General features: G+C 48.5%; 1 protein-coding gene across 5 annotated transcripts in view; it reads right to left on the bottom strand.

Moving 5' to 3' along the window:
• SOGA1 (suppressor of glucose, autophagy associated 1) overlaps nucleotides 1-26,276 on the bottom strand; it is a 72,981-nt gene that overhangs the window by 23,690 nt on the left and 23,015 nt on the right. For 3 of the 5 annotated variants that reach the window (XM_043602424.1, XM_043602425.1, XM_043602423.1), the window contains exons 3-8: nucleotides 22,527-22,685; nucleotides 10,423-10,485; nucleotides 8,560-9,741; nucleotides 6,189-6,329; nucleotides 2,818-2,943; nucleotides 1,622-1,852 (exon numbers count right to left, since the gene is read on the bottom strand). In XM_043602424.1, the coding sequence (XP_043458359.1) occupies nucleotides 1,622-1,852; nucleotides 2,818-2,943; nucleotides 6,189-6,329; nucleotides 8,560-9,741; nucleotides 10,423-10,485; nucleotides 22,527-22,685 (1,902 nt within the window). The remainder of the gene's footprint in view (nucleotides 1-1,621; nucleotides 1,853-2,817; nucleotides 2,944-6,188; nucleotides 6,330-8,559; nucleotides 9,742-10,422; nucleotides 10,486-22,526; nucleotides 22,686-26,276) is intronic. The other 2 variants (XM_043602427.1, XM_043602426.1) reach the window with 2 other exon arrangements.

Below are 26,276 nucleotides of genomic sequence, written 5' to 3'. Positions count from 1 at the left end.
GGTACAAAGTTTCAGGGGTGCCTAGGTGGCTCAGCTGATTAAGCGTCCCACTTCAGCTCAGGTCATGATCTCATGGTTCGTGGGTTTCAGCCCTGCATCCAGCTCAGGGCTGACAGCTCAGAGCCTGGAGCCTGCTTCAGATTCTGTCTCTCCCTCTGTCTCTGCCCCTCTCCTGCTCATACTCTATCTCTCTGTCTCTCTCAAAAATAAATAAACATTAAAAAAAAAGGTACAAAGTTTCAGTCATGCAGGATGAATAAGTTCTGGAGATCTATGTACAGCATGATGACTACAGTTAACGATACTATATTGTATAACGGTACTGTATTGTACTAAGAGAGCATTTAAGTGTTCTCACCATAAAAAAAAAAAAAAGAAAGAAGAAAGGAAAGAAAGTATAACTATGTGAAGTGATATGGGCATGTTAGTTAGCTTGACTGAGGTGATCATGTTATGATGTATACATATATCAAAACATTAAGTTGTACACCTTATATATATACAACTTCTATGTGTCAATTATACCTTAATAAAGTTGAACAAAATGTGGTTTATACATATATACAATGGAATATTATTCAGCCTTAAGAAGAAAGGACATTCTGCAATATGCTACAATGTGGATGAACCTTGAGGATGTTATACTCAGTGAACTAAGCCAGCCATAAAAAGACAAAAACTGCATGCTTCCTCTTGAGATACTTAGTGGACAAAATCACAGGGACAGAAAGCAGAATGGTGGCTGCCAGGGACCAGGGGAGAGGGTTATAGGGAATTCTTGTCTAATATGTATAGGATTTCAGTTGTGCCAAATGAAAAGAGTTCTGGAACAGGAGGGAGTCTTTTGGGGCACTGGAAATGTGCTCTGTGTGATCTGGGTAGGGGGGTAGGGGCTATACAGATGTATACAACAAAACTTCATCAGCTATACACTTAAGATGTGTGCAATATATACAATATGTGCAGTAGATACTATATTTGCACATAATACAATAGTAGCAAAACTAGATTATTAAATTTACCTAGATCTTGTTGCCTGCTAAAGACTGTGAGGTTTGTTGGGGTGCCTGGGTGGCTCAGTCAGTTGAGCATCCGACTCTTGATTTTGGCTCAGGTCATGATCTCACAGTGTGGGATCGAGCCCCGTGTTGGGCTCTGTGCTAACAGTGTGGAGCCTGCTTGGGATTCTCTCTTTCTCTCCCTCTCTCTCGGCCCCTCCTCTGCTCGTGTTCTCTCTCTCTCTTTCTCTCTCTCCTCTCTCAAAATAAACAAACATTAAAAGAAATAAATAAAGACTCTGAGGTTTCTTAAAAAGGGAAATGGACAAATATTAAAGAGGTGTTAGAGATCTACCAGCCCCCAAAGAGACTTTCTCCTGGTGAGGCAGGAGCAAGTCTGTCTTCACCACAAAATCCCCAGCACCTGCCACAGGACCCAGTACAGGGCTGGTTCTTAACAAGCAGATGCTGAATGAGGGAATGAATGCAGGGATGGAAGCCTGAAAGCTGATGGCTTGTAGATGAGCCTCAGGGCTGTGTCATTGCCAGCTGGGTGTCCCTCTAGACCTATCTTCCCCATCCTACCCCTGCTCCAGTCCCAGTCCCAGGGGAACCATACATACCTCAAGGAAGTCATCCCCCTCACTGGGTAAAATCTTGCCCTGCCGCCAACGCTTGAGGAACCACCTGAGCTTCATGAAGAGCAGCAGAAAGTTGTGCTTGAATTGTTGGGACTCCTGCACCAGCATGTTCTTCTCCTGGCTCCAGAATTTCTGCTCCAGCCTCCGCTGGAGGCTCAGACTCTGCAGCTCGAACTCCCGCCTCAGGAGTGCCCTCTGCTGGTCCTCCTTCAGCTGGGAGGGGGGCGAGAGCATGAGCACCCCACGGCTGTCTTCCCAGCTCTGCCCCATCCCATTCCAGGCCTCAGATAAAGACAGAGAGCAAACTTTGGGAGGTGCCTGTTGGTGATCCCTGGTAGGGGCTCCACCACTATCAGCTCATTCTGTTAAGATAAACCCCAGAGAAGAGAAACTCAAAAGCAGCAGCAATCACAGTTACAGATCAGTGAGAAGCGAGATTTGAACCCAACTCTGTCTCACTATAAAAGCCATGACATCACATAATGAGCACATATTGGCTGCCAAAGTTTCATGGGAACTCTTCACATTTAATGAGGAACCTGGGTAGGTGAACCTTGATGGCAGGAAGAGGTGACCCTTGTGGAAAACAAAGGGCATGCCGGGAGTGAGAATATGCAACTCCCCAGGAAGGAATGCAAGGTCATGACTGAGAGCGGGCAGAGATCTGGATTAGAATCTCGCCCTGGGAACGCGCTGCAGCTCCCTGGTCATCAGTCTCCTCATCTGTAAAATTGGGACACCTCATAGGGGAAAGCCTAAGGATTAAAGGACATAATGTGTGAAAAGAGCATTGCATGGACCTGACATACAGTAAGGGCTTATACATTTCTATTAAGCTTTCTATTAGCTTTCTATTAGCAAGACTATCTGCCTTAATTACCAGCCAGACCTACGACCTTTCTGCCACAGGTTTTTGGCTCTGCTGGGGCAGTATTTCATAGTTGGGAAACTGAGGCCCAGAGAGGAGACAGGATTGGCCTGAGGTCACACAGACCACCAAGGACAAGCCCAGGATTCCAGCCCAGTATAGCTCAATCAAGTACAGCGAGGGCTGGACTCAGGTTTCCCCGATACCCTTGTCTTCTGAAGACCCGTGGAGCCCTAAGGTTTCTGCCTTCAGTTCAGAGAAGAGAAGGAGGAGTTGGTGCAGGGGGCCGGGGGCACTGGACGCCACCCACCTGGACCATTTTCTGGTTGAAGTTGTCGGCCTCCTCCTTCCGTAGCTGCCGCTCCTGGGAGAGCTGCTCTTGCAGGCCCCGGAGGCTGTCATGGGCCTCAGCCAACACCAGCTGCAGCTCCTTGATCTGGGGTAGGGGTGAGGGACACAGAGGGAGACAGCAGGAGGGGGACAGAAGCTGCGGTCAGAGAACGAGAGTTAAGCGGGACCTGAGCTGACCATTGAGCACGAATCAGGCACAATGGCTGTCCCTACTGCAGGAGACTGTCATAAAGATCAAGCAAAAGAGTGCACATCATTCTAGCTATTATTATAATTTCACCTTGATAATTTCTCTCTTCAAAATGCATTTGAGGAAAATATACTGAGAAAGCTAAGCCTGATTCACAAAAATGTTCGCTGTCTCATTGTTTATAATTGCAAAAATTTAGAAACAACTCGGATAAGGGGATTAATATGTGTGGTTAATAGGTCTACACACGTGTAAAAATCTAATCAACTGTACACGTAAGGATACTGTCCTTTATTGTAGGTACATTAGTATGTTATACTTCAATAAAAAGTCAAAAAGACAGATATATACCTCCACAGAAAAACAGGAAGGACACGGACACACATACTCAATGTGAACAGCGGTTAACCAAGTGACAATCTTGGGATCCTGACTTCTTTTAAATCTTTATGCAATGCTGCTTAGGGATTTTGCTATAGTTATTCATTGCTTGTAATGACTATGTAATAAAATCTTAGGAAAAAGACAGTAAAACTCTACATTTTGAGGGGAAATTCTGTTTATAAGTATTTGTTTAAAAAAATTTTTTTTAATGTTTATCTTTATTTTTGAGACAGAGAGAGACAGAGCATGAGCAGGGGAGGGGCAGAGAGAGAGGGAGACACAGAATCTGAAACAGGCTCCAGGCTCTGAGCTGTCAGCACAGAGCCTGACGCGGGGCTCGAACTCGTCAACCATGAGATCATGACCCGAGCCGAAGTTGGACGCTCAATCGACTGAGCCACCCAGGTGCCCCTGTTTATAAGTATTTGTAGCTAAACAGGCAAAACTAATCTATTCTGTTAGAAGTCAGGATGGGGACTAGATGGGGACCAGAAAGGAGGCTTCAGGGACAGGTCACGCTCTACTTATTAATCTGCTCGCTGATGACATAGAAGTGTTCAGTCTGTGAAAGTTATTTGAGCCGTCCACTTACAATACATGTGCTTTTCAAAAAATAACAACAAAAAACGAAGAACAAAACAATACATATGCTTTTCTGTATGTATGTTATACGTCAATTTAAAATATTTTTTAATTTTTTTAATGTTTATTTTTGAGAGAGAGACAGAGTGCTAGTGGGGGAGGAGCACAGAAAGGGAGACACAGGGGGCACCTGGGTGGCTCAGTCGGTTGAACATCCGACTTCAGCTCAGGTCATGATCTCGTGGCTTGTGGGTTCGAGCTCCACATCGGGCTCTATGCTGACAGCTCAGATAGCTCAGAGCCTGAAGCTTGCTTCGGATTCTGTGTCTCCCTCTCTCTCTGCCCCTCCCCCACTCATTCTCTGTCTCTCTCTTCTCAAAAATAATAAATAAAAGGGGCGCCTGGGTGGCTCAGTCGGTTAAGTGGCCGACTTCGGCTCAGGTCACGATCTCGAGGTCCGTGAGTTGGAGCCCCGCGTCGGGCTCTGTGCTGACCGCTCAGAGCCTGGAGCCTGTTTCAGATTCTGTGTCTCCCTCTCTCTGACCCTCCCCTGTTCATGCTCTGTCTCTCTCTGTCTCAAAAATAAATAAACGTTAAAAAAAATTTTTTTTTTTAAATAATAAAAAAAAAAAAAAGGGGAGACACAGAATCTGAAGCAGGCTCCAGGCTCCAAGCTGTCAGCACTGAGCCCAACATGGAGCTCAAACCCACAAACCATGAGATCATGACCTCAGCCAAAGTTGGATACTTAACTGACTGGGCTACCCAGGCGCCCCCCCCAAAATTTTAAGTATTTCTCATAACAGAGGGAAATGTTATGCTGTCATGTTAAGCAGGAAAAAAAAAAAAGGAATGTCATCTGTCACTCATTCCCAGGCATGGCAAGATGTCCCTCTGTAAAATAAAAAACATTTATTACCCAGCCAATAACATGGAAATTTGGCAATGGAAGGCACTCTGATTCAAGGTATACCTTGTACGTCTATTTGATATTGAAGATCCTTGCAGGGCTGGATACTACCTGCAATCTCTAGTGTTCTCCTTGAACTCAATGCCTAACACAGTGCCTGGAAAATTGTAACTGCTCAGTAAAAAGTGGTTGAATGAAACAATAATCCAATGCATGCAGGTGAGTCAGCTTATCTCCTTTCCTCAGAAAATTAAAACTGAGTATCTCATGTTTTATTTTGTTTTTTCCCCTTTTGCCATGGCTGCTTGGAAGCTCAGACCACTTAGAGAGTTTGATCCATCAGCTTCAAGGGAGCTTCTCCCCCTGGGCAGTTGCAGACTGGCCTTCCTGGGACTACAAAATTGCCTTCCCAAGAATGTTCACAAGAAAAGGGTTCTTAGTTTGGGGAACACACAGGGTTCTCCATGGCTCAGGAGTCTCAAGGAGGCTCCATCCCATCTACAGAAGACTTTTCTTGCTTCAGGTTCATTATGAAGCGCTGGGGGAGACTCAGTAGGCTTGAGAGGGGCTCAGAACTACCAGGAATTCCTCAAGGACCAGGGAATCCTAGAAATTCTACAGCCATCACCCACTCTAATCCTTGCATGTTACAAAGGGGAAGATACAGGCAGAGAATGGGAACATGCCCAAGGCCACAAAGCCACCATACTGGTGGGTCCCCTGAGGTCCTGAGATGTATCATCTTCTTCCTCCTCCTCCTCTTCACCTAATAGGGACCAGATTTAAGGCTTTTCACGTATTTAATCCTTTCAACAGCCCTATGAGGGATCACCTTTATTTTGAAGGTAAGAAAACTGAGGATCGGAGAGGTAAAGTGACTTATCTACAATCTCACAGCCAGTATATAGCAGATCCATGATTTGAACCCAGTCAGCCTGAATGTAAAGATTGCTGCCTTCCTGCTAAAGAAATGAGTGGTTTCACTAAATGACATAAATTACTAAATTCCCAGTGAAATTTAGTATAGGAAAATAAAATCAATTTCTTCAAAGGAGTTTATAAGCTTTCTTTTGTCGGTCCAAGAGGATGGCCCCAACTTCCTTGTCTCCCTTTTAGCACTTGCTGCCTGGAAGCTTAGAACCAAATGGAATACTCAAAACCCACATTATCACCAGCTAAGCTTCTCCATGGATTGCTCAGCTTTGGGGAGGCCCCGGCCACTCTCCTCCTGCCCTCCCCCTTGCTTGATCAGGCCTAGGCCCACCTCAGAGGCGTAGGAATCATTGTCTTCAGCTCGGTAAGGCCTGAAGCTCCGGCTGGGGTCGGGCTTGGAGTCCAAGTCACCACTGCGGAAGGGCTCTCGTATCCTGGGCTCCCATTCTGGCAGGTCCCTGAAGTCAGGAGGCTGCACCCAGAGGCACAGGCAGAAGAGACCAGAGGTAACAATGGGGAGGGGCCCAAGGGGTGCCAGAAGCAGCCCCACCCCAGGCCCCTGGGCTATAATAAGAGACTCTGACCACCCACCAGAGGGCAAGGGCCTCAGTGGATTCAGCTCTGCAGCCCAGACCCAGCCCTGCAACCACTCAGCGAGTCTGTCGAAAGGATGAATGAGTAGCTAAGTGGTAGTGGTAAGTGCAAACACTGATCCTGCGAATGTCTGTCTTGTGCACTAACCTTTTTTTTTTTTTTTAAATAATTTTTTAATGTTTATTTATTTTTGAGAGAGAAAAACAGACCGTGAGCAAGGGAGGGGCAGAGAGAGCGGGAGAGACAGAATCTGAAGCAGGCTCCAGCCTCTGAGCTGTTAGCACAGAACCCGATGCAGGGCTCGAACTCACAAACCGTGAGATCATGACCTGAGCTGAAGTTGGACGCTTAACCGACTAAGCCACCCAGGCGCCCCTCTTGTGCACAAACTTTCTCCGCCAGCCTCAACTGTCCTAACATATGTGCGGCCCTAGCTCATTCCTACCTCAAGAAGAACCAAGAGGGAGACCTGACAGGGGGGAGTCTGCTTGCTTTAAAAAGCCAGATCAAGGGGCGCCTGGGTGGCTCAGTCGGTTAATCGTCCAACTTTGGCTCAGGTCATGATCTTGTGGTTCTGAGTTGGAGCCCCGCATCGGACTCTGTGCTGACAGCTCAGAGCCTGGAGCCTGCTTCGGATTCTGTGTCTCCCTCTCTCTCTGTCCCTCTCCTGCTGGTGTTCTGTCTCTCTCTCTCAATAATAAATAACATTTAAAAAAAAAAAAAAGGCAGATCAAGCCAGATCAACAGGGCGTGGATTAAAGAAATTCTGGCACAACTACACTGTGTTGTCGTCAAAAAAAAAGAGCCAAATCTCTGTACAGACATGGGAAGACCCCTTCCATTGCTCTCAGGATGAAAACGCTCCCTGTAACCCAGACTCTCTCCTTTTCTTTGTCCTTGCGCACACGCTGCTCCTCCTTGCTATGATGCCTTCACACAGGCTGTTCCCTCTTCTTAGAACACTCTTCCCCAGTAATCTACCCTTCTGATCTCGGCTCAGATTGAGGTCTTCCATGCCCCAGAGTCTAGGTCACATTCACTGGCAGGATATTTTGATTAACATCTTTCTTCCCCACTAGATGACAGAAGCTGGGGGGCAGGAATCATGTCTGTTTTTGTTTACCAGGGCACCTCCAGCTCTGATCACTGATCACAAAAAGTATATGAATAGTAAACACAACATCATAAGTACATGAACCACTAGCTACATTACATAAGAAAAATCAATTGTGTGGTCACAGTACGTATCACATAAGACAATTTGGGTGAAAAATAAATATATGAGAGAATGCACAAAGATTTAAAAGGGCATGCCTTGATAATGAAATGGTCTAGGTCTGTACCACTTGAGCTACTGAGCACTTGATATGTGGCTACTGAGACCAATGAAATGAATTTTCAACTGCATGAAATTTTTATTAATTTAAAGTAGCCACATGTGGCTAGTGGCCTCTGTCCTGGACAGGACTGGGACAGCACTGCTCCACACCATTAATAGTGGTACCTATAGGCAGCAAGGAGGAGGCTTTCCTCTTTTTACCAGGCGCTTCTAAACTCGTTTGTTTGTTTGCTTCTTAATAATACGTGTTTTAAAATCAAAATTGCAAAGGAAATAACACAAGAACAAAGGGCAACCTGGCAAAAAAAGGGGGGGACTCGAAATCAACCCCTATATCAATCAATGGTAAATGACTAAGTGAATTGGGGCATATTCACTCAATGCGATCGTGTCCAGTAACGAGAATGGACAAATTATTACTACATGAGACAAGAAACAAAACACTGAGGAAAGAAGCCAGGCATAAAGGAGTATGTGTTATATGATTCAGTTTATATAAAGTCCAAAGACAGACAAAGTGAATGAGGAGAGGGGTCTCCCTTGGGAATGGGGATAGTGGCTGGAAGGGGACGTGAGGAGGGGCTTCTGGGGTGCTGGTCACATTCTAGTTCTTGTTCTGGGTGATGATTACTCAAGTGTGTTCATCTTGGGGAAATTCATTAAGCTGTATACTTATGCCTTGTGCCCCTCTCTGTCCTACAGATGATTCAGTGGACAGTTTATAACAAAAAATAATAGGGACATCTTTTTTGTGACTGGGACATCTTACCTGGAAGTCTGAGCCAAGGTCTTTGGCCAAAAGAATCTCCTTGGAGGACCCTTGGGAACCCAAGGCAGGCAGCGACGAGAAGGGTTCTGGCTGCTCCTTGGCAGAGCTCCCGAGGACAGTGTCCGCCTTCCTGGTGAAGGCATTGAGCTCCTGCTGGAGCATGGTCAGCCGCACCAGGATGGCATGGATGAGTTTGGTGTCCCTGGGACCCTCGCTGTTGTCGGGGGCCTCGTGCAGCCGAAAGTCGGTGCACTCATTGTCCAGATACAGGCGGAGGCCGGCCGAGAAGCCATTGGCATCGGCCACCAGGACATCGATGGCCTTGCTGACCAGGGCGGCCTGCTCCCTCAGCCCAGGCAGCACCTCGGCCTCCCTGGCTCTGCAGAACCGGGCAGCATGGGGGCCGTGGGCCTCGCCAAGAGCAGCGGGCACACATTGGGCAGAGTCCCCGGCCTCGGCGTCCGTCTCCAGCATTGGCCGTGTGCTCTGGCAGGAGGCAAGGTCACAGCGCTGGAGGTTGGAGAGCAGCACCCGGTTCTCATACTGTAGCTTCTTGACCTTGCCGCTGAGCTCACCGATCTGCAGCTTGGCAGCCGCCAGCTCCTCCTGCGAGGGCTCACTGAGCACGGAGCAGCTGTCCTCCGACAGCGTCACATCCAGCTCGTGCTCTGAGCGGTACTTGGCCAGCTCGGCCAGCAGCAGCTTGTTCTGGTCCTCCAGCTCAGCTGAGGAGCGTCGGAGCAGCTCCGCCTCCTCCTCCACAAACTGCAGGTGTCGCCGCAGCTCCGCCAGGCTTTCCCCGCACTCGCCGCCGCCCAGCGCCGAGAAGGCCAGGCGCGCCTCCGAGCCTCCGCAGCCGCCGCCGTGGTCCTTCATGTCGTCCATCTCCGCCCGCAGGCCTCGGTTTTCCACCTCCAGCTCCACGATGCGGCGGCTCAGCAGGTTGGCTTCCTCCTCCACCAGCTTCAGGTGCACCTTCAGCTCGGTCTCCCGAGAGTGGGGCGCGTCGGCCAGCTCCTCGGCAGACAGGGCACTGTCCAGATCACCGTAGAGCGAGCGGTATTTGAGGAGCTCCTCCTTCATGCTGTCGTTCTCCTTGGCTAGCTTGGTGAGCTTCTTGCACATGAGGGCTGACTCCTCCTTTGCAAAGTGCAGCTGGCACTTCAGGTCCGCACTGTCCTCCTGGGGCCCGACGGGCACGGGGACAGACATGACCCAGGAAGGTTAGTGTTGTGAGGCTCAGTACCAGCCACAGCACTTCGGGGAGCACCAACTATGTGCCAGGGACACGGGAATGAATCAGACAAGGCCCTGACTCTCAAGGAGCAGGAGTCCAGAGGGGAAGTAGAGAAGGAGATCTTGACACTGCAGCAAAGATGGAGCACCACACAGCCTGGAGAGTCTAGGAGGGCTTCCTGGAGTAGGCGGCATCCTGCCAGGCAATGGTTGCTACTACTACTACTACCATTACTACTATAGTTTCCTCATCTGTAAAATAGGGCAATAACACTCTCTTCCACACAGAGGCATGGAGCGGATTAAATGAGATAATGCATGAAAAGTGCCTGGCACTCTTACAGTCCAGGACCACTAGAGGCTAAGTGTATTCTATGTCTGACCTATGCTACACGTAGCACTTTATCTATCTGCCCGTGTGAGAACCATGGACTCAGGGCATGGTTTTGGGAAGTGAAATGGGCATCAAAGCTAAGAAAGTGATAAAGAGGAGGGCAGGGTAGAGGTTGGGGAAGGGTGGGCACCTCTAGGGACTCCCCTGGCAATTTGGAATTAGGCCTCGGACCTTCAGATTAAAACCTGCCTGCGGGGGCTGCGATGGGGGCTGTGGGAGCTTCCGGAAAATACCTGCACCGAAGGCTTCTTGTCTGTCTTCCCCAGAGAGCGAGTTCCTCTTTTCTTCAAGGAATGCTAGAAAGAAATTGGAAAAAAAAAAAAAAAAAAGAGAGAACAAAAAACCTGAAATTTCATGTGGTTGATGTGCATCAAAGAGTAGCCACGGGGCCTAGGGTTCCACTGAGGGACCCCCTCCCTGCCCAGCCCAGCCCAGCCCAGCCCAGCCATGTCCAGGCCTTTACCAGTACCAACCACCAAGCCAGGGGGGCCCTCAAGACCACCCAGTGGGCCTGAAGTGCTTGAGGAGATGACTCTGATCACACCTGCCCGCTTTCTCCCCTTTCTCCCACCCCTCCATTATGATCCAGTTGGCCTGGGCCAAGACCCAGAAATCCGGGTTTCCATTCTTTGTCTCTCTCATTCATTCACCAAAGATTTCCTGAGTACCCATCACGTGCCAGGTACAGCTAGGCATAGAGTACACAGCAGTGACCAAGTCAGACAGGGTACTTGGGGGGCCTGCTGTGGTGTTCCACTCAGATCCCGCCTCCTTGAACTGGGGCACTTGTTCTCCCAACTAAGACCTCAAAGCTTAGTCCCCTCCCAGTGATGCCATTGGCTGAGGGAAGCCACCTCCTCCAAGGTCATGTGCCCTCCCTGGAGGGAGCCCACTTGCAATGACTGGTCCACAGCCTCCTGCCTCAACTCAGAACAACTCTAAATAGCCATCGGAGCTCCAGAGCTCCCCCATGAGATTGGCCAAGGCCATTGGTGTGAATGCCTGAAACTCCTTGGTGGTGTTATCCCCAAGGGGACTCTTCCAATAAGCACTAAAATCTCCACTTCAGGGTCCATCCTGTCCTCATGGACTTTAACTCAGAGTGCATACTAACAAAAAAAAAATGCATATAGGTAAAACATCATGATTTACCTGGGAGGCCTAGCAGTCCCTTGGTAAGGGACTGCTCAATTTTTACAATTAAATTGTAACTTTTCATGTAAAATTACACTGTAATAATCATAATTCAAAAATCAAGAACTGGTAGGATGAAAATAAACTCTTTCTCTCTTTCTCTTTCTTTCTTTTTAGAAATTGATACTTTTAATTATATAAGCAAATTCTACATGTAAAAAAAAAACACCCAGGGCACCTGGGTGGCTCAGTCACCCAGGGTTAAGTGTCTGACTCTTGATCTCAGCTCAGGTCATGACCTCATGGTTCAGGAGATTAAGCCCCACATCAGGCTCTGTGCTGACAGCACCCAGACCTGCTTGGGATTGTCTCTCCCTCTCTGCCTCATGAACACACGTGCACACTCTCTCTCTCTGTCTCTGTCTCTCAGAAAGGAAGAAATAGGGGCACCTGTGTGGTTCAGTTGGTTAAGCAACTGACTTCAGCTCAGGTCATGATCTTGTAGTTCAGGAGTTGGAGCCCTGCATCGGGTTCTATGCTGACCGCACCGGAGCCTGCTTGGGATTCTCTCTCTCTGCCCCTCCCCCTGTTCATGTGCTCTCTCTCTCTCAACATAAATAAAATAAATAAATAAATAAATAAAGGTTCTCTTTAGAAATTATGAAAATTATGAAAAGGGGTGCCTGAGTCAGTTGAGCGTCTGACTTCAGCTCAGGTCATGATTTCATGGTTCGTGGGTTTGAGCCCTGTGTCAGGCTCTGTGCTCACAGCTCAGAGCCTGGAGGCCGCTTTGGATCCTCTGTCCCCGTCTCTCTCTGCCCCTCCCCTGCTCGCACTCTGTCTCTCTGTCTCTGTCTCTCTCTCCCTCAAAAACAAACAACCATGAAAAATAAATAAACAAATAATTAAGAAAGAAACAAAGACGGAAAGAAAAACCCTAAGAAAGTAAAAGTATAAATGACTAACTGGGGAGAAAAAAATTTGCAATTTACTTCACCACAAAGGGTTAATATCCTAACTACATAAAGAGCTTCACAAAACAGAAAACAAAAGGGCCAACAACCCTATATTAAAATGTGCTAGAGACGTGACAAAGTGTACACAAGAAAGGTAAATGACTTGTAACCGTAGGAAGATGCTCAACCCTATTCAAGACAGAGAAATGCAAATTACAACACGGGATGGGGGGGGTACCTACGCGAGATACCACTTCTCACCTATCAGACTGGCAAAACTCCAAACATCTGACAACACATTCTATTGGTGAAGCTATGGAGAAGTAGGAAAGCTCCTATACGGCTGGGAAGAATGCAAAACGGCACAAGCCCTATGGAGGGGAATTTGAGAAAATGTTACCATAATTTTTACTAAAGTTTCTTGACGTTTAAAAAAGTCACTCAGATGCAGAAGTCTACTGAACACTCCATTCCTTCCCGTGAGAGGGATGGTTTACATGAGTAGTGTATAAAACCACACTTCGGTTGCCTTTGACTTTTTCTTTTTTTTTTTTTTTTTAATTTTTTTTTTTTTCAACGTTTATTTATTTTTGGGACAGAGACAGAGCATGAACGGGGGAGGGGCAGAGAGCGAGGGAGACACAGAATCGGAAACAGGCTCCAGGCTCCGAGCCATCAGCCCAGAGCCTGACGCGGGGCTCGAACTCACGGACCGCGAGATCGTGACCTGGCTGAAGTCGGACGCCTAACCGACTGCGCCACCCAGGCGCCCCTGCCTTTGACTTTTTCAAGTTCAACAGGTATTTTTTGAGAATGCTCTCAGGGGTTTGTTTTTATTTTTTTTAACATTTGTTTGTTTATCTTTTTAAATATTTACATATATATTTAAAATTTTTTTTAATGTGTATTTATTTTTGAGAGAGAGAGACAGAGTGCGAGCAGGGGAGGGGCACAGAGAGAGACACACACACACAGAATCCGAAGCAGGCTCCAGGCTCTGAGCTGTCAGCACAGAGCCCAACGCGGGGCTCAAACTCACGAACCGAGAGATCATGACCTGAGCCGAAGTCGGACGCTTAACCAATTGAGCCATCCAGGTGCCCCATGTTTATTTATTTTTAAGACAGAGAGAAAGACAGAGTGTGAGCAGAGGAGGGGCAGAGAGAGAGGGAGACACAAAATCTGAAGCAGGCTCCAGCCTCTGAGCTGTCAGCACAGAGCCCGACGCGGGGCTCAAACTCAAGAACTGCAACATCATGACCTGAGTCGGACACTTAATCAACTGAGTCACACAGGCACCCCACTCCCAGGTGTTTGAATACATGGCTCCCCCTATGCCCCCATCTCTCATACCCATCCCTGAAGGTGAGAACCACTGACGTAATCCAAGCCCCCGAAGCCCCCATCTCACTGAAGGTGAGAGAGAGGCCCCACAGCAAATCCATAGCTGACCCGGGACCAGTTCTTGACAGAGGTTTTGATCTAGTTTCAGACTTGGAAGGAGAAAATGTGCCTTCTTTGATGAGGGCAAAGTGGAGGTAGCACAGTGGTTCTCAACCTGGGTGCACATCAGAATTACCTGGGGGAAGTTAAAAAAAAAATACCGATGCCCAAGGTCCCAGAGATTCTGATATTAATCGGTCCAGGGTAGGTCCCAGCCATGAGATTTTTAAATAGCTTCCCAGGTGATTCTATCTCGAAGCCCAGGCTAAAACCAGAGAGCCAGGGAAATGAACTCCAGCTGGGGTCTTAAGTATATCTTGGAGCCCAATCAAATCCTAAAGGCACCTTTTGAAATGCAAATGAGGCAGGAAGACAGAGGCTGATATTTCAGACGCAGGGTGCCAAAAGCAAACAGCCAGTATTTGAGAAGGGCTAATCTGGGCTCTTTCAAAAGCGAGGAGGACAAGGTAGGAAATGGGGCGATACCACAAAACAGGTCCCCCCCCAAAGAGCCCCTCCCACAAATGGCGCCAGGAAGGGGGTGCTCAGAAGGACACCGAGGCACGGAGTGAGTGGTGAGGTGGGGGCTCTGGGGAAAGATGGTCAGGCTTGCAGATCCAGGTCTGCTTATCACAAGCTGAGTGGGAGAGGCCGTGGCCTCAGCTGGGAGCAGAACTGCGGCAACACTGAGTTTTCGATCCTGGGCAAACACCCTTCTCTCCCTATAAAACTGAGCCTCTTCAGGTAACCACAGCCTCTTCAAGCACAGCAGACACCCTGGAGAGAGGAAGTGGGGTGACAGGAGGGGCAGGGGGCCACCACGTATGAAGGAATGAGATCATATAAAGCCTAAAGCCATGAAAAAGGACAGAGGGGAGTGAGATTTCCTGACGACGAGGCAAAGTCTCGGAAACATCTTGGTAAGAAAAAGAAGGAACTCGCGAAACAAAACCCACAACCCAAATGTCCACCAACTGGTACATGGATAAACAAATGTGGCATATCCACACAAGGGAATATCATTCAGCCATTGAAAAAAAAAAAAAAAAAACAAAGTGCTGATATTTGCTACAACATGCACGTGTCTTGAGAACATCATGCTAAAGTGAAAAGCCAGTCACGAAAGGCCACACAATGTATGATACTATTTACATAAAATGTCCGTAATAGGCAAATCCACAAGTAGATTAGTGGTTGCCAGGGGCTGGGAGAGGCAGGAGTGACTGCTGATGGGCTTGGGGTTTCTTGTTGGGGCGATGAAAATGTCCTGGAATGAGAAAGTGGTGAAGGTTTTACAACGCTGAATATCCTAAAAAACCACTGAACTGTATACTTTAAAAAGACAAACTTTATCGTATGTAAATTATATCTCAAAAAAGCTGTTATTAAAAAAAAAACCTAGAGCATGTTACCATTGTTATAAAAGGTGTGTGTGTGTGTGTGCGTGCACACCCACATATATGCACACAGGGTGGGAGAAGGTCTGAAGAATTTATACCAGGCTATTTACAATGAGAATACAGTGAACTTACACTTGGCCCTCTTCCCCCACAATTTTTTAGGAGGCAGGGGACACAGTCTTCCAGCTTTTTTCTTTAAAAAAATTTTTTTCATTACAAAATATTTTTTTAAATAAAATTTTAATATACAAAAATAAATTCTCACTGTTAATCTATACAATGCCGACAAATCAGAAGCCCCCCTAGGCATTCTCCTTCCCAACCTGAGGGTGACCACAGGCTGACAGCCAGCTGGAGCTCCTTCTAGACCTTCGGCTCTGTGTTTTAAATACTGAAATAGATGGTACCCTTTTAGACTTTCTTTCCTTCCTATGTTTACTTGACTCTGTGATCTTTGATTTTTATAATAAGCACCTTAGGCAGAAGAAAACCCAAAACATCCAGCATTTTAAAAAAGTCTGTGTTCATACTACATAATCTGCATGTTACAGAAACCACGTACACAATATAATCCCATCTTGACTTCCTAAAAATACACAGAGAAACACACATTGTATGAGCACGGAGAAAGGTCTAAAAAGATACAAACCAACCTGCTAACCATGGGTTAAGCTGAGTCGGGAGTAGAATTGAGGGAGGTGGTTAAGAGAGGAAGCTTCCTTCTTCGATTTTATGTAGGATTTTCATTATTTCTATTATTTTGTGGATAACACATTCACACAGTCCAAACTTCACAAACCACCAAAACGGGGGTGGGGCGCAAAAGGGGGTGAAGGGGAGTGGAGACATGGGCTTCCAATTATGGAATGTATAGGTTGTGCGGATGCAGGCTCCAGCACAGGGAATATCGTCAGTGGTATTGTAACAGGATTGCATGGTAACAGATGGTAGCTATGCTTGTGGTGAGCACAGCATAACTACAGACTTGTTGAATCACACTACGTTGCACATCCAAAACCAATGTCACGTTGTGTGTCAACTATACTTCCCCCCCCCAAAAAAATCATAAAAAGGAATACAGTGAACCCAAGTCACCAGTTTTACTGCCCGAGACAACCAATACAACCAGTCTGATGTACCCACCCTTAGAGGGATGCTAGGTATGCATTTATGGGCTTTTGTAATGATATTTTTGCTTCACTGAGCTTATGTTAGGGGAAGAAAATGCATACATATACATATATACATTTCAATATGTGTGTGCGCATATAAATAGAAAAAATGGATTGGAAGTATATGCCCCCTCACCCAAATAATAGTTTGGTAATTATTCAGAGAAATTCCCTCTGAATATTGGTTTTCAGGTGAATTTTTTCTTATTAGGACTTATTTGTATTTTCTAGTCTTTCTCTACCAAGCGCATCTAACCTGTCGGGTAGAGGGGGGAAATCACGTTAAGATATTTTTAATATGCTTTCCCAAGAAAAGTCACTGGGCACCTTTCCAACAGGCAGAGAGAAAGCCCTGAGTGGCATGAACCTTACCAGAAAGGGAGGGCAGTGGGCAGAGAAGAGAGAGCAAAGCAGCAAACCCTTTCAGGACAGGGGTAATTCCAGTCTTTTCTGGTTGGAACAGACCCTTTCCTCCCCACCTTGTCTAAGCCACTTGGGCTCCCACCCTACTCTTCGGCTCTGGAGGGAAAAACAAGGCAAGCTCACAGAGCCCAAAGACCTCCTCCTCTCTGCAGAGCAGCAGCTGGCCAGGCGGCCTGGGGGGCTGCAGTGCCCCTCAAGGGAGCCAGGGCCTGTCAGAGACTCTTTGTGGAGCCCCCAGGAGCAGATGTTCTGGCCCCGGGCCTCAGGAGAGTGGGAAGGAAGGGGCAAGACAGGACAGTCCCAGGCACCAACAGGAATGCCGTCGCTAAGCGACGGACCCCGCGGGCACATTCTTTGGCCTGGCACACATCGGGGGCTTCCCCATCTACCAGCAACTCACAAGGCCACCTTTGAGCAGCCAGGGTGGCACCTCTAAACATCCTTGGTTTAATGGCTCCTGGTAGGAGCATGAGCTATGTCCTCCCTTGTCCTTCTCCAAAGACTAGTAGATTGTGTCCCTGCACCTCCAGCCCGCACAGAGAGGCTGCCTGAGCACAGCTTGCAGGGGCCCCCTGCTCTCTAACACCTTCCCTGCTTCCGTGCTGCCAGGAAACAAAGACCAACCTTCAGGGAATAAAATGAACCTTCTGCCAAAACAACTGGGCAGATTTTCACCAAATACGGAGGGGATCTTTGAAAGGGTCTCACTGAAAACACAGACTGTGCTGTGTGTGCAAAATTTACTCTGGGTGCATCTCAAAGACCGAGGCATTCTTCCTCCAGAGCAGCTGAAGTGGCTAGACAGAGGCCGAATGGCTCCTGGTTAGGGAAGACCATCTGGGGGGAGGAAGCAAAGACTGATTTAGACATAAAACCCAAATCAGAAGTCACTGGGACACACACTGCCAAGCGCATGTGTTGTTTTGCAATGTAACTGCTACTTCCATGGACAAGTGGCAGTTCGGTAGACAGCACCTGGGTAGGGGCAGCAGAAACATTTATTTAAGGTAAATGCTGCTCCCGACGCACAGCCATCATACATAGCAGCTAAGGGTAATGATGATAATGATGATGCTAATCAGTGTTCACCAAGTCCTTCCTCCCTGCTAAGCACTTTACCTGCCTGTCTCTGAGAAGCAGGGATTAATATTCCCGTTTTATAAGTGAACAAACTGAGCCTGGAGCAGTTACGTGATTTGCCCAGCATTACAGTTATTTCCAAGTAAGTGGCAAAGCCAGCTTTCAAACTCAGGCCCGTGTGACCCCAAATTTCAGTGTGCCCTGCACCACACAGACCACGGCCAGGCTGCATCAGAGGGTGACGCCAGCAGAACCAGGATTTGAACCCAGGTGATCTGATGCCATGGTCAGCACCCTGCGTACCCCATCAGAATGGGAATCAGGACGAGAAGCCTGTGCCAGGGACGGAAGTACTCATTCACTGAAGGGAGCAGCATCTTCGGAGGTTCTGAAAACACAGCAGGGTCCTAGGAAGGTACCTAGATAGGGCGAGGAGGGTAGGGCAGCACCGTAAGAGTCGGTGTGACTTTGGGAGACAAAGTCCTGGGTTAGAATCCCGTCTTTGTCTTTCCCCAATACCACCTGTATGCAGCAGTCCACTCCTTGGTATATACCCAAGAGAACTGAAAACACACAAAACCTGTATGCAAATGTTCATAGCAGCATTACTCATACTAGTCAAAAGATGGAAACAACCCAAATGTCCATCACCTGATGAGTGGACAAAATGTATACTCATAGAACGGATTATTATTTGACCATAAAAACGAATAAAGTACTGATACATGCTCTGACATGGATAAACCTTGAAAACATAATGCTACGTGAAAGAAGCCAATCACAAAAGATCACAAATTGCATGATTCCATTTGTACGAAATGGCCAGAATAGGCAAATCCATGGAGACAGAGTGTGGATTAGTGGTTGCCAGGGGCTGGAGGGTAGGGGGAATGGGGAGTGACTGCTAACAGGTACGGGGTTTCTTTTAGAGGCAATGGAAATATTCTAGATTTAGATAACGGTGATGATTATACAACATTGTGAATACATTAAAAACCAGTGAATTTGACACTTTATGTTTAGATTTTTTTAAAAAATGTCCATTTATTTTTGAGTGAGTGAGAGAGAGAGAGAGAGAGAGAGAGACAGAGTGTGGGGGGAGGGGCAGAGAGAAAGAGAATCTGAAGCAGGCTCCAGGCTCTGAGCCCCACACAGGGCTCGAACTCATGAACTGTGAGATCATGACCTGAGCTGAAGTTGGATGCTTAACCGACTGAGCCACCCAGGCATCCCTGAACTTGACACTATAAATGGTAACTTTTATATTATGTGAATTGTGATATCACAATGAAAATACTGTCAAGAAGAGTACCACCTATAAAATGAGAATAACAATGTATGTTGGGAAGCTGCTGGTTTCACAACATGAGGAGGTATATAAAATGCCTGGTGAGGTGCCTGGTACGGAGCAAGCATTCAGACACAGCAGCTATATTATAATACATCACGTCAACACTGAGATTGGCTTTCTGCTTAAAATACAAGAAGGGGGAATGGTACTGGATGAGGGGGAGGCTGGTGTTACGATTCTTGAGCTGCAACCCAGCTGGGCAACAGTGCCACCACAGAGTGCAGCTAGGGCTGGCCACCCTCCCTTCTCTATAAGGAAGAGCCATCTCCATGGCAACCACATCAGCTCAGGCCAGGGGCTCCTGTTCCCAGCTGGGTGACAGTATCGCCACAGCAACCTGTCAGGATGGCAAAGGCAGATCTGGATGACGGGGCTCCAGCAGCTCTGGCAGAATTGCTCAGGGACACTTATCTCCATGGAAACTACGTCTGGAAGGGGTGGGGAGAAGGTACTCGGAAAACAAACACAGGGCCACGCCCCCTTGCCCAGATCCTGAGACCCCAAGGGGCATGCCGGGGAGCACCAGCAGGCCTGACACGTCTTCAAAGGGGAAGCGAACCAATGTGTCTTGAGCACCTACTGTGTGCCCAGCACCACATAGGGCTCTTTACCTGCTTGACTACATTTAAAATGTAACAAATAATCCCCCTCCCTAAAACTCACCTTACTACAGCATTAAAAGAATACAAAGCAAAGTCATTTCCCCATGCTATTCCCACCATCTCTCCTTCCTCAGCGGATTTTCCTCCAGACTTTTGCTATGCGTTTACACACACACATACGTGCTCCAAAACCAGTCTGTTCTGTTATCAAAATAATTAGCGGGATTGCGTAATATATATAGATCTCTCCCCTTCTTTTTTAACTACATACCTTAGAGATCTTTCAACATCAGTACATACAGCTCTACCTTATTCTTTTTTTTTTAATTGTCCTAAAGTATACACAATATGAACTTTACCATTTTTAGTCATTTTTGAGTACTCATTTCAGTGGCATTAAGTGCATTCACTTTGTCAAGCAACCGCTATTCATCTCTAGAACTTTTTCATTATCCTAAACTGAAAGTCTGTACCCACTGAACACCAATTCCTCGCTCCCTCCTCTCTCCAGCTCCCGGTAACCTCTATCCTGCTTTCTGTCTCTGTGAATTTGACTACCCTAAGTAGGTCCTATAAGTGGAATCATAATACTGGTCCATTGGTGGCTGGCTCATTTCACTTCGCATCAGGTCTTCAAGGTTCATCCAGGGTGGAGCATGTGTCAGAATTTCCTTCCTTTACAAAGTTTACCAATAGTCCACTCTATGTACATACATTGATGGACATTAGGGTTGCTTCTATTGTAAATAATGCTGCTAGGAACACAGGGGTACAAGTATCTGTTTGTGTCCCTGCTTTTAATTCTTTTGGGTATATATCCCAAAGTGGAATTGTGGGTTCATATAATAACTGCATATTTAATTTGTTTGGGAATTGCATTACGACTGTATTCCTTTTTTAAATATTTATTTATTTATTTTTGAGAGAGAGAAAGAGAGAGAGAAAAAGCACAAGCTGGGGAGGGGCAGACAGAGAAGGAGACACAGAATCCGAAGTAGGCTCCAGGCTCTGAGCTGTCAGCGCAGAGCCCGATGCGGGGCTCGAACCCACAAACCGTCAGATCATGACCTGAGCCAAAGTCGGACGCTGAACAGGCTGAGCCACCCAGGTGCCCCGCTACTTTATTCTATTTAACTTCTTCACAGTGTTCTACGGTTACCCAATCTTATTAATGGTCATAAACAACCTCATTAGCTGGGTACCGTTATTATCCTGATGTCACAGATGGAGAAACTGAGACTTAGAGGGGGATGCGGCTTCAGGGTCTCAGCCACATCTCTGCCAAGGAAGGGCGGGTGAACTCAGGCAAGCTGTCCCTCTCTGAGCCTCAGTTTCCTCTCTTTTACAACAGGAACACGCTGAGCTCCAAGGCACTCTCTGAAACTGTCTCCCCTTTCCACACTATTAACGGCGGCAGCAACAACATGTGTGAACATGGTCCCCAGTGTCGGGGGCCAGGCCATGGGGGGCAGGAGACTTCCCGAAGGAGGGGGCCTCCCACCCAGCCCTGGAGCAGGACAGGGCTCCGCAGCAGCCCTTAGCAGCCAATGTCCCATCTCCACACTGAGAAGCCACTGGCACACCACACAACATGCCCAGGAGGAAGGGCAGCTGATGGACTGTTCTGGCCTCAGGGCTGTGATGTCTCAGTCCTGGAACACTCCCATGTCTGCCCTCAGGGAAGGTGAGGGGTGTTCCAGAACAATGTACTATCCTAAGATAGCCCCATGAGCAACCAGATAGCTGAGGCCCAGCTGTGCCTCTGTGGTCAGAAGCCCTCCCCACCCCTCACCGGGCCATCTGGAGCACAGACCCCTGCATTCTGGAGGACTCTAGTCCCTAGCGGTCACCTAGGCTGATGGCTTTCCATAGGCATTCTGCAGAGCCCACGGGGCCCCGTGCAACCTTGAGGACATCCCTCCTTTTCTCAGGGGCTGTTTCCTCACCCATAAAATGGGTATAATCACAATCTCATTAGGCCTTGATGAAAATTGTTCAGAAAAAGTGTCTAGCATGGTACCCAGCACATGGCATGCCCAACACATAGCAGAAGGCAGAAAGTACGCACAAGTGGAAGACTCACGTGAGCAAAGGGAGAGGCTGGTGCTTGGGGGCCACATTCAGGAACTGAGTAATGTCCTGAAATCTGTGTCGAGACACTGGCCAGAGGCCCAGCCCCCGGCACCGAACTTTACACCAAATGGCAGCCCCTAAATCATGTCCACACAAGTTATCCCAGCTAGTCCTCACAACAACTCAGGGTATTATTGTCTCGTTTTGTAGATAAGGAAACCAAGGCAGAGGGCCAGGCCCCACGGTGCGTATGTGGAATGCTTTTTCAGTTCATCTTCCCACAGGTGCACGGTTCTTTGGTGGATGACTGTCTCCTTCATTAGCCTGTGGGTTCCCTTTTTTTTTTTTTTTTAATGTTTATTTATTTATTTTGAGAGAGAAAGCATGAGCAGAGTAGGAGCAGAGAGAGGGAGAAAGAATCCCAAGCAGCCTCCACATTCGGCATGAAGCCTGACATAAGGTTGAATCTCACGAGCATGAGATCACGACCTGAGCTGAAATCAGCAGACACTTAACGGACTGAGCCACACGGGCGTCCCTCGCCTCTGGGCTCCTTGAGGACAGGAACCGGTGTCTCTCATTCACCATTGTGTCCTTAGTGTGCATGACTGTGCAGACGCAGAGGTTCAGAGACGCTGGCTAGGGGGCTGGCACACGCCCACCTGCCCCGGCCTGGCCCTGGCTGGGATGGGCGAGCCCTCACCTCTCTCGGCCGTTCCAGCTCCGTCTGCAGCACCTGCTTGGCCAGCTCGGTCTCGATGAGCCGCTGCCGAAGCTCCTCGTTCTCCTCCTCCAGCCGCGCCCGTTTCTTCTCCACTGTCTCAAGCTCCTTATGCAGCCGCACAGAGATGTCCTTAGAGACCTGAACAAGGGTGGGTGATGAGCAGGGACCGCGTGGCCTTGGCTGCAGAGCAACCCCCCAGCAGACAGGGTCTCTCATCATCCCCACTTAGCAGATGAGGAAACTGGGGCACAGAGAAGATACAGGGGTCACAGAACCAGGAAACAGTAGGAGCAAAACCCAAACCCAGGCACCCTGAGTTCCTAATGTCTATATCACAGTTCAGTCCCCAGAAAGCTGTAAAGGCCCTGCCTGTTCTTAGCAAGGCCTTTTCATTTAGCTGAGGCATTCGGTGCTTTGAATTCTCACAAGAGCCTGTGGCAGGGCCAGAAGCCCATTTTATTTTCGTATTTATTTTTTAACATTTATTTATTTATTTTTGAGAGACAGAGAGAGTGTGAGTGGGGGAAAGGCAGGGAGACAGATGGAGACACAGAATCCGAGCCAGGCTCCAGGCTCCGAGCTGTCAGCACAAAGCCCGATGCGGGGCTCGAACTCACAAACTGTGAGATCACGACCTGAGCCGAAGTCAGATGCTTAACTGATTGAGCCACCCAGGTGCCCTGGCCAGAAGCTCATTTTAAAGGGAGGGAAGTGAGGATGCCTGGGTGGCACAGTAGGTTAAGCGTCTGGCCTCGGCTCAGGTCATGATCTCACAGTTTGTGAGTTCGAGCCCTGCATCGGGCTCTGTACTGACAGCTCAGAGCCTGGAGCCTGCTTTGGATTCTGTGTCTCCCTCCCTCTCTCTACCCCTCCCCCACTCATGCTCTGTCTCTGTCTCAAAAATAAACAAACATTAAAAAAAAATTTTTTTTTTTAAATAAAGGGAGGGAAGCGAGCGTAAGTGGAAACTAGAGCAAGATGGGTGGCCCCAGAGCCATCTGAATCCCATCTCTGCCAGTGACCAGCACGTGATCCTGGCCAAATCATTTCTCCACTCTGTGCCTCAGTCTCCTTCACTACAAAATGGGTGCAATAATAGCAGCAACCTCGTGGGCCCAACAGGAGGGCTGAATCAGCTATTGCACAAGAAAGCTCGGCCCTGGGCCAGCACAGTGAGTGCTGGGTGAGTGGTGAAGCCATACATGACCTGCCAGAGGTCATAGTGTGACCCTGACCCTGGTTTCCAATTGTCTGGGCTACAGAATGCGCTGGAAATGACAAAGGGTGGGCATATGTCCAAGTCATCCCTACAGAAGGGAGCTAACAGAGCTGCAAACTCTAATCCTAGTGACAGGGCTCTGCAGCAAAAGCACCCCATTTCCTGGAGGACACCCTGGGGGTCAAAGGCCAGGAAAGGGAGCCTCTGGGGATGAGGAAGTCCCTTTTGCGCTGGCAAATCACAACGACTCTGAAGTGGTCCAGGCACTGCCCTTCGTTGAATACCTACTGTGTGCCAGATTCATTCCTCTTCACTCCATTGCTGTCTGAGGCTCAGAGCATAAGTGACTCGGCTCAGGGTCATGTAGACCAAGTGTGAGCTGAGCTGGGGGGGGAGGCCCTGGGATTTGCCTGAGGGGCCAGCATGGCCAGGGCTCTGAGAGCGGTTCCAGGGCTTTGCCAGCAAGAGGTATGTGAAGGGCAGAGAGCCCAATGCCCCATGCCTGCCAGGCTCGGAAACAACTATGGCACCTCCTCCGTGCCGGAAGGGAAGAGGGCCCTCCCTGGCTCTGCCCTCCGCCTGGGCCCAGGCCCAGCTCGGCATGGACCCTTTGGCAGCGTGAGAGGCAGGCCAGGAAAAACAACGGCCAGAGAGGAAACTCAGCACTGCCTTCCCCTCCCTCTGGTGCCCACTGCCGCTCCCTGCCCCTGAAGATCCCCAGGGACAGCCGGAAGCTGGTCCCCAGCCTCCCTAGGCCACCAAACTTTCCTTGTCCGCAAAGTGGGATGAGCAACCCCTCAATACCAGAACAAGAACTGTGCAGGTAGGGGAAAACTAGATCGAGTCTGATTCCAGCACTCTGTGTGTGACCCACAGCCAGTTTATTTATACATTTGAAGTCTCATTGTGGTCATTGGTAAATGGAGTTGATACAGCCTACTCCCAAAGGCTGCTGTACGGAATAAATGACATAGTCCTTGGGCTGGTGGCTAGAACATCAAGAAATATAATTTGTTAAAGCATTGTCAGGATCACTGCTTCACCTCTGTGCGCTGATTTTATCGGATTTTTTGGCCCAGTACCCCACAATCTCCCTCTTGTGTTTTGTGTCAGGGTTTTTACTGGTGTTCAACCCCAGGCTCTTGGCTATGGTCCCCGGTTTGGGGCTATTAGGTCACCCAGAAAGCCCCTGTCCTGATCAATACTCCATTCATTCATTCATTCATTCACTCATTCATTCATTCATCCATTCATTCATGCTGCTTAGGCCCCAGGGGCAGGAGTGGTGGGGCACAGAGATCAAGGCCCCAGACCATGCCTGGGCTCCTTCACATCTCTGTGTTCCGGCAGCAGTGCGGGGTCTGGTACACGCTAGTGGCAAATAAACACTTGTTGGGGAACAAACAAACCCCCCAAGGTTCCAAAAAGCGAAAAGGGAGATGAAGGAACAGATGACTGAAATATGGGGAGCTGCACCTACTGCTCCCCTCAACCGCCCACCCCACCCACTGTCCAGGGAGGGCTGCGTCTCTGACTGGTGTGAGGGCTCAGCGGCTGGAGGCTTCTCTCCTACTTATGCTCCCACTTGGAGCCAGCTCCTCTCCATCCCTGCCATGGCCTCAACCTGGGAGGCAACACTCCCCACCAAGAAGACATGATCCGTGTGGATTCTGGGATCCTCTTGGGTTTATAAATGACTCTATTGATTTCATCCCTTCCAGGAGTCCCCAGGCTCCTTCTGCTCCATTCGCCACATGATCTCCTTCCCCATTTGGCCCCTGCCCCCAAGAGTTGCAATGTCAAGAAAGCCCAACCCCAGGCAGCTTACAGAATTCCAGCGTGAACAAAAGAGCCCTTAATTGCAGATCCCACAGAACCCTGGGTCCCCCGTGGAAGCCCATGGGAGCAAAGAGCATGCATGTGGCCTGGAGGGCAGGAGTCTGGTTGCCTCAGCCTGTCCTTTCCTGTCTCAGCCTCAGTGGTCCTGGGCGCCCTTGCCTCTCACAAGTGATTTATAGAATCAGCTGTCACTTCCTGACACCATGTGCCTTTCAGGGAAGGGCTTTATTATCCCCATTGTGAGGTTCGGAAAGGACCGGTCACTTGCCCAAGGTCACACAGCTAGAAAGCTACAGAACCAAGGTTTGAAATCAGGTGGGTCAACTCTAGAGTCCTGCTCTCAACCTGAACCTGCTTTTGGCCCAAAGCTTGAAGACATGTTAATATCAGCACTAAAAGTATTAAGCCCAGCAGCAGGCTCACTGTGTCGGATGTTCACAGGGCGCACCCCCCCCCCCGCTTGTCTCATTTCATCCTCTTATGATCCTCCCAACTACTCCCAGGGTAGGGGGGCTGAGATACCACGGGAGGTGAAGCAGCTGCAGCTTCCGGACACCAGGGCAAATCCCCAAAGCGCAAACAATGCGCTCAGCCATGAGGTCACTGTTTACAGCACTGAGGCCTGGCTCCTGCCAAATGCAACCAGCAGCCATCAGACCACAGGCCCCCCT

The sequence above is a fragment of the Prionailurus bengalensis genome, chromosome A3 (assembly GCF_016509475.1).
Source record: "Prionailurus bengalensis isolate Pbe53 chromosome A3, Fcat_Pben_1.1_paternal_pri, whole genome shotgun sequence".
NCBI classification, from domain to species: Eukaryota; Metazoa; Chordata; class Mammalia; order Carnivora; family Felidae; genus Prionailurus; species Prionailurus bengalensis.
This window is presented reverse-complemented; position numbering and strand designations above follow the sequence as displayed.